Source organism: Psammomys obesus, unplaced genomic scaffold (genome assembly GCF_907164565.1).
Source record: "Psammomys obesus unplaced genomic scaffold, mPsaObe1.curated_primary_1811, whole genome shotgun sequence".
Lineage (NCBI taxonomy): Eukaryota > Metazoa > Chordata > Mammalia > Rodentia > Muridae > Psammomys > Psammomys obesus.
Window position 1 is genome coordinate 16,838,274 of NW_026596095.1, and position 15,519 is coordinate 16,853,792.

The window sequence follows — 15,519 nt, forward strand, 5'->3', positions numbered from 1 at the left end:
GCACAGCACAGCAGTTCATGAGCAGAAGAAATGACGGTGACAACGGTGTTCATCTCTAGAAGCCAGGTAGTTCTCCAGCAGGTAAAATGTGACCAGTTCACACCCAAAGGACTGGGTCCAGGACCAGAATAGGTAAATACCTGAAGGAAGACCAGCAGGACACAGAGCATCCCTTTCTCCAGCACTACAAAAGGATGTGTGTGTCTCCTTTGTGTAAAAGGAAAATGTGGAAGAGAGGAAAGGACAGGACACTTACTTTATTTTACATAAGTTTATTGTTCCTTGAGATTCTCTTGTTAAAATTGCTCTTTGCCAATGTCCTAAATGTTTGCTGGACACCCCCCAAGGGAGGAGCAGTCCTGCTAGGCCACAGAGGAGGACTTTGCAGCCAGTCCTGAAGATACCTGATAAAACAGGGTCAGATGAAAGGGGAGGAGGTCCTCCCCAATCAGTGGACACTTAACTTTAATAGACCACACAGAGTAGGGTTTGGGTTTAACAGCTCATTTACAAAAACAGGCTTGCAGACAAAACAACCAACACCAGTGGTTCCTCATTGTACAGGCTCTAAGAACCAATCAGATAGCAAAGATGGCTGCCTTTTTAGGCACTTGCCATCGTACAGATAAACCTAGTTTTGTGCGAAGTATGGCACAGTCATTATCTGTGCAGATAAGCAAGGAATTCTAGGAAACTGCCTCACCTCACTCCAAAGCCAAACCTCCTTTGTTATGGCCATCACTTCAAGGTCTGGGAGACTTTGCAGACACTTGGAACAACAATCTGAAAAGTGGATATTGCTTCAAATTCACAAGTAGATTATAAAGACCACTAACCACTGAAACCACTTCCTAATGGTAGGTGATATAGCGTCCGGCAACTTGTCTCTCACAAGGAGTGTCTTAGGGGAACATTTTGGCACAGTAGGCCATTGACATTCTAGAAACTGTACTGGTGTGGCGGGCTCTGAAGAGTTTGTTTGGGTTTTGTGTGTGTGTATGTGCAATTTTTTTTCTACACCTGAATCCACTACAGTCTTGCTAAAACATCTACAGCCGTTGCTAACTTCTTTAACGAATATAATTAGCACCATGCCACCTAGCGTAATGTTTTGACAGATGTCGAGATGGTCATGTTCTTTATTTATTCTAAACCAATTTTATTTTAATTATTTTTTTTTATTATTTTATGTGTATGGATCTGTGTACCACTTGAGGGCCTGATGCCCACAGAAGCCAGAAGTGGGCAACAGTTCCTCTGGGACTGGAGTCACAGGCAGTTGTGGGTCACCATGTGGGTGCTGGGAATAGAAGTAAGCTCCTCTGCAAGAGCAGCTGGTGCTCTTAACTGCTGGACCATCCATTCAGTCCTTCCAGTTTATTTTAAATTACACATTTAAAAATGTCAGGCCCGGTGGAAAGCAGAAGCAGAAAGACTGCCTTAATGGTAATCTATAGGGCCACATAGTGAGACCCCTGTCTAAAAAAACAAACAAACAGAAAGAAAGTGAAAACTAAATTAAACATAAGTGTGCAGGCTAATGTTTGAAGACTTGCTGGCATGGGCAGAGCATGGGGTTGGATTTAACCCCAGGACCACAAAGCAAACACCAAGCAGTTTACCTTGCCAGAAGGGAAACATTCCTTACTGAGGCTAAGCCGTAGAGCAGCTTTTCCTTTTCTTGTGCTAGGGATGTTTTCTGGTACTGCGCTAGAGTGTAGTTCCATGAAGTCTCATTGCCAGAGCTCTGCATTCCATAGCGGTACACCAGAAGCCTGAGATTTACAGGGATGCTGCAAGAAGAAATGGTGTCTCAGGCATTTCATGTGTTCACTCACAACTCTGTTTAAAAATCTTCTCGACGTGCAAATGACAGGAGAACTCACTTCTGATCTCCTTTTAGCCAGGCCTCAAATAACTGGGAAGCGTTGTCCAAGGCTTCTCTGTCCCCCATCTTGCATGCAAATCCTAGTACAGAGGCACGGAGCAACCTTAAAATACAAAAGAGCACAGAGCCAGGGCCTTAACAAACTTCCATTATACCTTAAAACACAAACACATAAATGCTTAAGTGAATATTAGTTTTAAAGGGTAAGAAATAACTTTGTGATGTGGCTTCCGGTGTCCTCCCAGCCCAGAGAATCCGCAATGGGCTTCACTTGTCTTTGGAAGTACGTCTGAAATAGAAGCAGAGTGCACCATGAGTCAGAGCTTGCTACTTATCTGCATCTTCTGTCACCTGAAGCCCCCACTGTAAATCTTTCCCCTACTAGTTCTCAGAACTTTGAGCCAGTGCTTAGAAAAGGTGGGAGTCTCTCTAGATTGGGTAAACCTGTAGGTGAGTCTCAGTGTGTTTTTTGGGGGGGAGTTCTCTCTAGATTGGGGAAGCCCTGGGTAAGTCTGTGGGGATCTGTCTTGATCCCATTGTTTGATTCGGAAAGACCCAGAGCACCTGGACTGGCATAATTTCCTGCTAGGGGGATTCTAGGGTAGAGTGGAGAAAGTGAGCTGAGCAGCCTCAAGCATGCGTTAAATCTCTGCTCTCTGCTCTTGACTGTTGATATGGTGGGACCAGTTTCTTCAAGTTCCTGCTCCCCTGACCTCCCTGCAATGGACTGTAGCCTGGGACTGTGAGCCAAATAAACCCTTCGCCCTTAAATTGCTTTTATCAGGGTATTTTTGTCCCAGCAACGGTGTTGGGGCAGGGGAGAAACAACTGAGATATCTTCTTTAATGTTTTTCTTTTCATTATAGTAACGAGCAAGAAAACACCTCATACACTTCTGATTGGAAGGTGATTGTTTAACCACTGATGAGATATTAAAAAGTGACAGCTCTTTAGATTTACAAGGACTATCTAGAAGTCCTTATTATCCCATTACCATGGGCAGACAAGTGCTAGTGTTTCTTTTTTTTCTTTTTTTTTTTTTTTGTGTGTGTGTTTCTATTACATGAATGAAACTTATACTCACAAATATCAAATGCCAAAATTATTTTTATGTAACAAATAACAAATCATTTTCCAAGGTCTTTCATTTAGTACATAAAAATAACTTCATTCAGATCCAGAATTTGTTTAAAATTGTTACATTAAAAAAAATAGATTAGTTTTGAGCCGGGAGAGATGGTGCACACCTTTAATCCCAGCAGTCAGGAGGCAGAAGCAGGCAGATGGCCAGCCTGGTCTACAAAGAGAGTCCAGGCCAGCAAAGGTTACACAGAGAAACCCTGTCTCAAAAACCCAAAAATAATTTTAGAAGATAAATTCACTTTAAATTAGGGTCTAGTCTATAGCTTAAAATGTTAAAAAAAAAAAAAAAAAACTTAGATAAAGTAGTCTTATATTCATTTTGATACTAAAATGGATACCTTTTTGAGGTATACTGAAACACAAAAACAAAACACTTCAATGTGAAAAAGATCAGACAGCCTGTCTGCTTTGATTTGTCCAGTTTTAGCACATCTCTTAATTTCCTGTGGTAGACAGCTCTCTCCCAAGAAGTCCTTCCCTTAAAAGTCATCCTACCTCCACTGAACATTTATATTTGTGGTATATTCAGAACGTTAACGTCACCTCTATCATTGGGTATAGCTCTCTGTCATCTTCAAACATGCTGATGATATAGGTCACAGCTGAAATGGCTCTCTGCCATGGCAAGAAATCCTCTTCTGCTTTGAGATACATTGTCAAGTTCAGAGCTTCCTTATAATCCAGAAGTTGAGCTCTGAGAGAGAAAATAAATAGGACAATGAATTGAAAACCAGACTTTCAATCGAAAGGATCAGTATGGTGACCCCAGCATTTCATGTTACTGAGAATTCCTCTGCTTAACAACTTAAAAACTGCACTTAGGAGCTGGAGAGATGGCTTAGTGGTTAAGGGCACTTGCTGTTCTTGCAGAGGACCAGAGTTCTCAGCACCCCTTGTCAGGAGCTTGTAATTCTAGCTCTAGGGGATCCAATGCCCTCTTCTGACTGTGCCCCTCCACATATGTGCATGCATACACACATGAAATATAAATCTTTTTTTATTCAATTGTGTTTATAGTTGAGACTCAACTGAAAAAGTTTTGTGCAACGTTGGGGCCAAAGCTTAGCGATGGATGCTTGCCTGGTACCATGGTAGTCAGCGCCACAAAAATATATGGGAAAGTATTTGTAAAAGTTTGGTTCAGATGTATTTGAGGAGAGTGAGTGTTAGATAGGAATGTTGTCTTTAAAAATTGCGTTTTCAGTATTGATACATTGACCCTGGAGAAAACGCTGACCTCAGAGCATTTTGTGAGAAGTCTGTGTGGTAAACAGTGGTGAATGAAAAGACATATGGCCTCTCAGGGTCCTGATGATTGGATGCTTAGCCATAATTAGACATATACACCTCTCCCTGTAACGTTTAGGGAGCACTGGAAAAAAAGCCCAACTCAGAAGCACCTTGGGAAAAATACATCTTTGCAGTTAAGGATCCAAGGTGGGTGCATTTTGGTCAAGTAACAGAATTTGAGGAGAACTTGAAAGGAAGATTATCCTTTGGGTTCCATGTGCCTCTTTTTTGATTTAGCCCTTACCATTGTCTTCTGTAGTTGTCTCCAGATTTTTATTGATTCTGACAGAGGTTGACTTACTCCAGTTTCTACAGAACCAGGATTTTAGTCAGGCTCAAAAGCCTATTGTTTAGCCCTTTAAAAACTTTTCTTTTGGCCTTTGCTAAGTTATCTAAGGAGTCCATGTCAAATGTTTCTGCTTGTTATCTTACCCAATTAGCCATTGATCTGCTTGGCTAGTAGTTACTGAACAACTCTAACAGCTCACGCTGTCATGAGCTGGGTTTGGATACCCATCCTCATAAGATGGATACCCGTTTCTTGGGCAGTATGGACACCAATAAGCAATGATGATGCAGTACTATTGGAAATGGTGAAGCACCTAAGAATGATGCCCAATCCTGGCAGAGGCTTCCTAAGGAATCAGTATCTACTCTCATGTTTATACAAAGCTGCTGAAAAACAGAAATCAAATCAGCTGTGTATCTAGTTCCTGCAGAGGGTCAGAAACTTCATAAATAATTGTTAGAGTCAGGTGATCTGAAAAGGTCAAGAGATGCCATAGTCCCTGTTTCTCTGCTCTCCAATCTAGGGCAGGTGCCTTTATGTACTTTCTGGGCTATCTCACTATCCAGAGTAAATCATATTCCATAACAACAGGGAAAGGGTGGGGTGGGGAGCTTATCTACGAATAATTAATAACAGTATTTGCTATAAGGCTCACACAACTTTGTTTTGTTGTTTTCTTTTTGAGAAAACACAGGTTCTCTCAGTGTAGCCTTGGCTGTCCTGGACTCCCTCTGTAAACCAGGCTGGCCTCAAACTCACAGAGATCTGTTTGCCTCTGCCTCCTAGGGTGCTGTGATTACAGGTGTGTGCCACCATGACCAGCTCATATAGAAATTTTTAAAGGAGCAAAAAAAAAAAAAAAATACAATAATGATTAAAATACAGACTTTTGGACATTTTCAATTTAAAAAATTATAATACTTCACCGTAATTGTAATTAATTTTAAAGATACATGGGAAAACTCAGGTTATTTTAAGTGACTTACTCTCATTTTGAAACATACCTTGCTAAAGCAAAAGCATCATCAATAAAACTTGTCCGGTCAGCAGAGGAGAAGGCCTAGAAGAAGAAGAAAAATACAAAAGCCATGATTCTCAAGGCGAAGAGCACTGTAACAAAAATTAGTATCATTGAAATGCAGTTCTTGGAACAAAACTATGATAGTTCATAACCACACTGTCTCTTACCGTGTGGTTTGAGGAGAGAGTCTCAGCTATCCATTCCCAAGTTTGTGCTTCATAATTTACACGATAAAACCCAATGTGATCTGGGTTTATTTTGAGAAAAACATCTCCACTAAGATTAGCATTCAAAGTGATTCCTGTGGTGGTAAATAAACACTAATGAGAAACATGTTTGCATATACTGTAAACACAGAGAAATTAGACCCAGAGGGCAAAAAAGAAAAAAGCAAAAGGAAAGAAAAGCAATATTAGCTCAAGGAGTCGAGTTTGATTTGGACCCAAAGCCCCTAAGCCTAATTCTTATTTAGTTGCCTAACTTTAGAATGTCACTGGAGTGAGCAAGATGAACAAGAAATAAGTAATGTCAATAAACATCCTGCCGTTTGTAACTTACAGTCCTCCCTGGCGGAGTGCAATAACCCTAAGCTGGCCAGTCCTGCAGGGAAAGACAAAGAAATCCATGCCTCCTGAGGGGAATCCATACACCCCAAGCGTAACGGGTTAATTATGTGAAGGCTATTCACCAGGACAGCCCCAAAGAAGGGCTGAGATGCACAGATTAAACAACGCCTTCTCAAAATCATCATGGAAGGCTGGACCTGCTGCTCTCTGTCCATAATTCCAGCTACTCAGAAAGCTGAGGTAGACTGTGGTCTTACCTGGACTTCAGGGAGTTCAAAGCCAGTCTAGGCAACTTAGTAAGACCTTGCCTCAAAATAAAATTGAAACAGGTCTGGAGATTTGGACCAGCGATAGAGCACTTGCCTAGCAGAAGGGAACCGGCTGGGTCTAATCCCCAGAACGAAACACATCAATACTGTTGCTTGTGGAAATAACTATTGCTAAGCAGAATAATAACGTGAGATTCATGACTCATTTGAGGAGTTAGGACACGCAGCAATAGACTTGGAACCCAAATGCAAATGCTCTTACTTGGCAATCCACATCCTCCTTGTGCTTTCAATTGCATTTGTCTTTGCAAAGTCACCTACAGCCTTATTTCAACGGACTACAATGGTGCTTTTTTCACCAGTGGAGTTAGCAAGTTAACTTTCTAGCAAATTGACAAGAAGCCCAGTGCTGAAGGGACAGAGGCTTAAATTTTAGGTCAAACATACACCTTAAAAATGATAACGGTGCTCTGGCACCACAAGTATTTGTCATTATTACTTCATACTTTTCTGTTACTATATATTTTGCTTGCATGGAAAATATTCTATTCGAAGAATGGAATGAGAACTTAGAATATGGGAGAGATTTCAAGGAACTTAATATACTGACAATGTAGGGAATAGTACTGGAAAATAGCCGATGAGGCTGGCAATGAAAGCCAGGGCTTCAGTGTTAATGACACATACCATGCAAAAGAATTCATTCTTGGAGAGGAGGAAAGCACAGGGGAAGATTGTCAAACAAGGAAATTACATGCTTAAGTCTGTTTTCTAGAAAAAAGAATTTGACAGTGACATAGGAGATACTTTCCTTTAGATTCTAAAAGCAAGGCCAATTCAGAAGCCAACTGTAATAATTTAGGACAAGGAAGCGTGAGAAGTCAGACTGATGCACCCACAATGAGAACAAGGTAGAGGTAAAGCTGGCCCAGTCCTCCTTCTGCCTAGAGGAGGGGCAGAGGCTCGCACAGTGGGATGAATGATGGTGTTGCCAGCAGAGAATAGAGGAAGGCAAGTTTGGGAGGAAAGATGATTTAAATTTTGGAAGCCTTTGCAAGGTCTGTCTGGAAGATATCCAGGATCCAGTAGTTTTTCATAATATATAAGTATATTCTTCAACAAGACAATAAGTTTCCTCAGGAACCTTCAGAGCAGGTACTTGACAAATTATAAACCCTTACCTCACTCGTGCGGTATTAATCTTTCTTTGTCTTTTGGCCATAGAGAAGTTGTTGAAAGGAAGCTAATCTTTTGGCAACCTCACTCTTTGAATGTTTGTATTGGGAGGAGAGCTTCTTGCTAAGGGTAAAGCCATATGTTACTGAAGATAGAACAGGAACTTCTGAGTTTGACAGACCTGGGATAAAATCCTTTCCGTGAGAATGGCAAGCTGTGTAACTCTGGCCAAATCACTTGACCTCTCTGTGTCCCAGTTTACCAGGAGGGAAACGGGGATAAAAAAGTCCCTCTCGGGGCTGCTGTGAAGATTAAGTAAGATAAGGCAGATAAAGCGGGGTCATATCGTTCGGTGTTATGTGACCAACAGATGCTAGCCATCCCCGTTATTATGAAACGGGATAGGCTGCCAGTTCTAGAAATAGCCAAGCAAATATAAATAACATTGAGAAGTTCCTGGCAATCCATCTAAACACTGCAGTAATTTACTGTGCTTTATATGTACCCAGTTAAGCCTGTCTAACGTTACTGTGATTTTTCTCACTTTATAGATGAGGAAGCTGAGACCCCGGAAGTCAGTAGTTAAGGACTTGCCAAGTTCGTGCTACTTTGAGAACAGTTGACAACAACAAAAACTGTTGGGTTGTTCCATGATGTAATGAAACAAGTAGAACTGAACAACCACAGCTTGTTTACAGGTATAAAACTGTAAGTTGCTTCTATTTATTTTATTTTATGACTGTAATGCCAACATGTGCTCTTTATGGGATACTTAGGAAATAAAGTACAAAGAATGCCAGGCAGAATGGCACATGTCTGTACTGTAATTCTAGCACTCAGGAGGCTGTGGCAGGAGCATAGCTACAAGTCTGAGGTTAATCTGCACTACAGAATTGACCTGGTTTCAAACCAAATCAAACCCAAAATTGTACAGAATAATATAAGAAATTACTCATCAAGCTTAATGTTTTAATTTTTCTTTGTGTGCGTGTGTGTCTGTGAGAGGCCCCACATGCGTACATGAGCAAGCTAAAGCACACACAAGGGCGCCCTACCTACTCTAAGATTAGTGCCCTCTTGTCATTTGAGAATGTATGTACAATGACCACAAAGGACTATATCATACACCTTATAAATGATTTTGTTCTATTTTTTTTTTTCTCATTTGGTGCAGAAAATAGGGGCTCTAAGAAATGTCACTGTCAGGACTGGCGAGAGGGTCCCGTGAGTAAAATACTGGCCACACAAATGGAAGACTCAAGCTGGGATCCCCCACACCCCGTGGGAGACACACACCTGTAACCCCAAAGTAAAGAGGACAAAAAGAGGTGAGTCCCCAGGGCTTGCGGCCGGCTAGTCTACACAAAGTCGTGAGCTCCAGGTTCTATGAGAGATTTTGTCTCAAATGAGGTAGAGAGTGCCTGAACTCGGGCCTCCACGTCCATGAACACATGGTTGGTGCACACATACAATCAAAAGGTTTAATTAAAGCTGGACGAAGTAGAACACACTCATAATCCCAGCACTCAAGGAGGTGGAGGCAGGCAGATCTCTGTGAGCTCAAGGCCAGCCTGGTCTACAAAAGGAGTCCAGGACAGCCAAGGCTACACAGAGAAACCCTGCCTTGAAAAAGAAACCAAAACAAACAAACAGACAGACAAACAAACAAAAATAGCTAGTTTCCATATACTAATCTCCCTCACTGCTAAGTAGCATCATAGAGTTGAGAACTGGATGCAAAATAGAAACAAAAGTAATAGATGCTCTTGGAGTCCTGGTCCCCCTGGGCTTGCTCTGTGGACCATTAAAAGATTCCAACATGCAGGTTGTACTGAAACTACAAGAAGTAAAACAAACAAACCAAAACAAGAAACTCAACAACAACAAAAAATCCAACAGAATTTCTAAGTCATTATTTGCTGACAATCACCCTCGAGGCAAGGCACATCAGAAACACTTCCTTTGACCGAACAAAGAAACTTTCATAGCATCAAGGCACTATTGACAGTTTGTAAATGCAATGATTGTGTCAGTACCCCAGTTGGATGACATCTTTAAAATGATGGCTCGATCCCACGATCCCCTAATCCTTACTCGGTATATTCTCACTGGGGAGAAACAAGTAATAAGCCTACACGGGTGTGGTGGTTCAGCAGGCCAGTTTACCTGATTAGCGGTTTTTTTTTTTTTTCTTACTCTCCGGTATGTTAGGTTTAGGGGACTAAATCTTCCAAGACTTGATTGACCAGGGCTGAGCTGACAAACTAGGGTTCTGAACCAGTTTAACTGATTCCAGATTAAAGACTCTTGAAAACATGAAGAAAGTCCGTCCTTCCTTCCTTGACACGTACAAAGATATGTTCTCGGCAACGGTTTGGTAAAAAATATTTAAACATTCCCATTTGAAATATTTTAGTAAACTCTTTTTTTTTCCCCCTCTGTGTAGCCTTAGCCGTCCTGAAACTCACTATGTAAACCAGGCTGGCCTCAAACTTACAGGCTTGCCTTCACCTCTGTTTCTATAATATCAGGATTTGCTCATTCATAGAGTCCTGACATGAAAGTTATAAAAATCATCATCCCCATGTCTGTACCTGTCCTAGGTCTTTGGTTCTTTTAGACCCCACCCCTGGAATAAAATTTTAGGTCATCTCCAAAACATCACTCCTGCAACAATGTCGTACGTCGGTAGGCCTTCTACAGTAACGTCTTAGGCCATCCCTCCAGCTCTACACCTAAAACAATGTTTTACTCCCTCCCGTAGAGGTCAGTCCTGGAGCGAGGCTTACAGAACACTGTGTTTAGACAAGCTTTGTCCTGTGACAACCGCCAGTCCTTCTGAATGTCAGAATGTAACAAACCAAAGCATGTGGGTGTATCCTATTAGATGTTGATGCACTGTTACAAAGACAGAGGTGTAACTATAACCTAACACAAGCAAAATCTCGGAAGAACAGACTAGGCAAACAGCCCTCCACTAAGCACATGCTTACCAAATTCTTACCTTGCTGATAATAGATGGGGGACAAGAGATACCCTAAGTAATTTTTTTTTTATCTTCAAGGGGTTTATAATGTAATTTAAAAAGAAAAGAGAGCAAATGGAGTTTCAATAACAATGATTTCTGTTTAAATACCAACCACTAACATTAAGAATAAGAGGATTGACAAAGCTGCCAGCATCAGCTATCTAAGAAAAGTATTTAGAACGAGTACCCTCTAAGAAAATCCCAGTGACCACAAATAGCAGCGACAAAGATAAGGAAATACATTTTGATAATAATAAGTTCACTTAAGAGAGTCAAGACAATTTAAATAAGGGTGATGGGGGGGTGGCTGTTGTGGGAGGGGTAGATTAAAACAGCCAGAAAACACTTCGTGTGAGATTTACTTCTTTTGTTACAAACAACATTTTTTTTTTTTAACTACTGCTTAAAATATCATGGACAATGCTCGCATAAATAAAAGATCCCAGGAGTCCCAGTATTGCTCGGGGCATTTCTAACTGACGAGTCATCAGAGTGGCCAAGGGACGTGAGGCAGGTAACATGAGCTGGGTGCCCCTCCAGTTACACTCAGGACATAGTCGTCATCTGTGCCCTGAGCTGACAATGTCCTCAAACAGGAAACAGGAACTCATGACATAGCCTAAAAATGGAGCAGGCACTTTGAAGTAGGAAGAGATGTCTAGCCTTTTTTCTGCTGAAGAGACCAGTCTGATTCTGAGGTTTCAGATAAAGGTAAGGTTTGGTATCAGAGCTCCTTGAACACCCGAGCCTTTTATTCATGCGTTTACTCGCTCCTGCGTAAAATAAACAATCTCTAGCTGTCTGCTGAGGAAACAGAGCAGCAGCACCTACCAGAAAGTGCCTCATTTCCTCAAAAGAACATTGTATTATGAAGAGAGACACAGATGGGCCAAGAGTGACACAGATGCCGTGTTAGACATGCCCGAGAGCTGGAAGGAAGCAAGGAGCTCCCTTTCCTCTTGCTTCCACACCGTACTCCCTGCCTGAGGCACAGGCCCCCTCTGTACTTCGTCAACCCTGTTACCCTCAAACTTTAGTGAGCCCCCGAGATCTTGATGGACGTATGTTTTCTGTAGCAGCCTCTTCTGGGCGCATAAATCCGCACTGGTACTTGTCCTGTGGGTGCCTTTTATCACCTGCGTCACGGCAACAGCCTCTATGACAGTCTGTCTGTCTGCCCTGCCCTAGAAAACCTCACTCTTCTGGTGTTCACTCCCATGCTGCCCTCAAAACTACTTAAAAAAAAAAAAAATACTTGTTTGAGCTGGGAATGTAGCTAATTTAGTTTCCACAGTGCTCGCTTGGACACTCCAGATTGCATCCCCAGCAGGGTCTAGAGCAGGAGTACAGGTTCATGCCTGTAATCCCAGAACTCTCAAAGTAGAGCAGGAGAGTCAGGGGTTCAAGGTCATCCTCGACTACATTACAAGTGGGAGTCCAGCCTGACAGGAGACCCTGCCTCAAAATAAAACAAAAGAAAAACTTGCCTACAGGGATGAACTAATAAATGAAGGATTAAATACTTCAAAAATTCTTACTAGTAAATGTATCACAAGTATTAGAAGAATATTTATTCTGAGCTCTTCACATTTGTTTTCTGAAGCACTTCACTGAGCTCTCGCTTTCTTGAGCATTCTCTTCTATGAAATCCTCATTCCATGAAAACGCTGGAAAAATTGTCTTAGAAATGGCTGAATTATTCATGCTTTTAAATTTGTAAACAGCAAATCGGGCTGCTGCCGAGACAGTCTTCTGGCCCTCAGCTAAACACAATGACCACCAGGGAAAGCACATGGTGTTGGTTTATCTGAAGGCTCTGACACCCTAACTTTCTTATTGTGTGTGCCTTTCATGAGGGCTGAGGGACATTTTTACTGTCTATCGTTTCTCTTCCTGTCCTCTTCATTTTCCATTGGCAAACTTGCCTGTGAGTAGGAAAATAATCATCGGACAGACCACAGGACAGTCGGCTTAGAATTCAAGCATGGCACAAACATGTTGAACACTGAGACAAAAAGGCATTGATCTGGTATTTCTGTAAGGATTCAGAGTCGTTGGCCCTAACGATGTCAGAACAATCATTAGCATAAATGACAAGGGGGGGGGGCGTTTTCCCATGAACATAGTTTTGGACAGGATCAGCACAGAGATGATTCTCACCCTCATAATAGTGAAGATGGGGGTTGGCAATAGAACTAAAAATGTAAGAGCGCTTATAACAAAAAGTGAAAAAGAAAAAAGAAGCAGCGAAGATGAAAAACACCTGAGGCAGAAAAACTACCATACAAATGATTCTAACAGTATTCTGTAGGATTAAAAAGGTCCAAAGATGGACAGATAAAGATGAGGAAATATATCCATATGAATAGAGAATGATATGTGTCCATTATGAAAGGGAATGAAGGATGGATCCTTGCCGCAACATGGATGAACCCTGGAACACCCATGTTAATTGAAATGAGATAGTAGAAAAACACTATTATATCATTTCACAAAACTAGTTTCAAGAGTAAGTTAAGTCCTCATTGGCAGAAGTTCAGCAAGGGCTTGGGGCCTGGGCATGTGGAGGACAGAGGGACAATCAGTAAAGGAATGGGGGTTTCTGAGGAGATGGTAACCTGTAGCTATAAACTTATTCGAAAAGACTGGATGATACACTTCACTTTAATTTTTTTTTGGGGGGGCAGAGCTTCATGTAATTCAAGCTGACCCTGATGGCAGGCTAACCTTGAACTCACTATGCAGCTGATGACGACCCTGAGTTTGTGATCCTCTTGCTTCTAGATCCTGAATGTTGGGATTACAGCTGTTTGCCATCATGTCTGGTTATATATGATGTTGGCAACTGAACCCAGGGCTTCTTGCATGATGGGTAAGCATTCTAACTGAGCTATAACCCCAGCTCAGGTAATCTGCTTTTAATGGGTAATTTGAGGACAAGTAACCAGGACCAGATAAAGGAATGTAGGATGCTTTTAGCTTCAAGAAAACATGGGACCGCATATGCTCTTCTGAGACCACATTCTCATGGGACAGAATAAAGAAATCCAGTTTGTCTTAGTTGAGAAATGTTTTGCATCACAAAACAAACTACAATGGTCAAAGCATAAAAATCGAGATTCTCCATGGCTTAGTTCCTGTGATACAAGATGAATTAGGATGGTATCTCCTCTCAAAGGACTTGAAATCTAGCTAGGAGGGCAAAGTACACAAATAATATATCTCCCCCCTCCAAAAAAAAAAAAAAAGCAATCCTGGCATTGAAGATGCAAAAATCTCTCTTATGTATTGTTTTATTTTCCTGAGTTTTGTCATAAGACCTCCTTGTTTGTAAAGAACCCTAATTTTTTTTTCAAATAAGGAAAAGAAAATCAATGAAGAGAGAACAAAACACACATATGCAGCTGATTATCCTAATTCAAAGAGAACATTTAAAAAGCAGGCCTGCTGGGTGGTGGTGGCACATACCTTTAAACCCAACACTTTGGGAGGAAGAGGCAGGCAGATCCCTGTGAGTTCAAGGCCAGCCTGGTCTACAGAGTGAATTCCAGTACAGCCAGGGCTGTTACACAGAGAAACCCTGCCTTAGAAAAATTGATCAATCAATCAATCAGTCAATCACTAACAGACCATTCACATAATACTTTAAGAAATTCAGTGTCTTACTTATTTGATATAAAGAGCAGAAGAAGAAAGAGGGAGAAAGAAAGAAAGAAGGGTGGGTTGAAGGGAGGGAAGAAGGAAGCTGGCAAAGTCAGGAATCTTACAGCTTGATTTTCCAATGATTGGTAGGCACATAAGTAAAATTGTTCTGGCTTTTGGACATTTATTTCTGCCTGCCATGATTAATCACTAAAAAGAGCATGTCAAGGTGGGAAAGTTCTCATTGTAGACAAAATTTTAGAATTGTTGGTAAGTTTGAGAGATGACTTTTAGCTAAAATTTACAGGTTTGCCTTCATTGCTGCTTCACTGTCTTTATATTTTGTTTACTGAAATGCATCAATTCAAAGGAGAGATGAATGTGTTAAATAATATTTACCTTCTTTTTCTGACCTGTTGTAGACTGTGACCCTTGAAACATCATTTTCGGTCCATTTAACTGGAATATTCCATGTGTAACTAAAATTTTTAAGAAAGAAACATTTAACTTAATCACAAAAAGGTTATATTTCAAGATCAACAGATGAGCACATCTCTCTTTATAAATGATTGGCCAGTATCATTGGCAAATGTAGGCAGTGTAGTAGCCACTACATACAATTTGTAAGCTGTACGTTAGGGATGAAGAAGGATCATGCCATTGGCAATTTTCAGGTTCTATAAAACTTGCATAAAATTTTAAAAGGGTGAGCAAACATTTAGTGTTCAGTAAGAATGCCTTGAAATAAATATCTTGCACAATTTGCATCAATGTAGCATTTTATATCATAATGCAGAGCCTCTGCCTGCCTGCATAGGTTCTCACATGGTGTGCCCTCTGTCAAACTGAATTGAAATCCTACCCTCTTACCTAGAGAAGAGCACTCGGTGCTCTTAGCCACTTAATAATCCCAACCATGAGAATCAGTGCTGCAAAGGAAAATCGCCAGGTAAAGGTATTTCTGGGCTTCCCACTATTCTCTTTGGCTACTTAGTATTTCAGTCATAGCAGGGGAGGAAGAAAGGGTGCTGGCTTTGTTTTATTGTTTGTATCTGTTTTGTGGAATTGGAGGGTGATTCTAGGGCCTCCAGCATGCCTGTGTTGCCTTTTCACAATAGGCTGCTTGGCTGGTGTCTCACGCCTTTAATCCCAGCACTCCCCTAACCCTAACCCTAACCCTAACCCTAACCCTAACCCTAACCCTAAC

The 15,519-nt window shown here is 41.3% G+C and overlaps 1 protein-coding gene across 1 annotated transcript in view; it reads right to left on the reverse strand.

The window, feature by feature from the left end:
• Enpep (glutamyl aminopeptidase) overlaps nt 1–15,519 on the reverse strand; it is a 76,328-nt gene that overhangs the window by 10,882 nt on the left and 49,927 nt on the right. The window contains exons 11-17 of the mRNA XM_055628105.1: nt 14,712–14,791; nt 5,799–5,932; nt 5,615–5,670; nt 3,575–3,725; nt 2,104–2,177; nt 1,887–1,991; nt 1,623–1,793 (exon numbers count right to left, since the gene is read on the reverse strand). Coding sequence (XP_055484080.1) covers nt 1,623–1,793; nt 1,887–1,991; nt 2,104–2,177; nt 3,575–3,725; nt 5,615–5,670; nt 5,799–5,932; nt 14,712–14,791 — 771 coding nt within the window. The remainder of the gene's footprint in view (nt 1–1,622; nt 1,794–1,886; nt 1,992–2,103; nt 2,178–3,574; nt 3,726–5,614; nt 5,671–5,798; nt 5,933–14,711; nt 14,792–15,519) is intronic.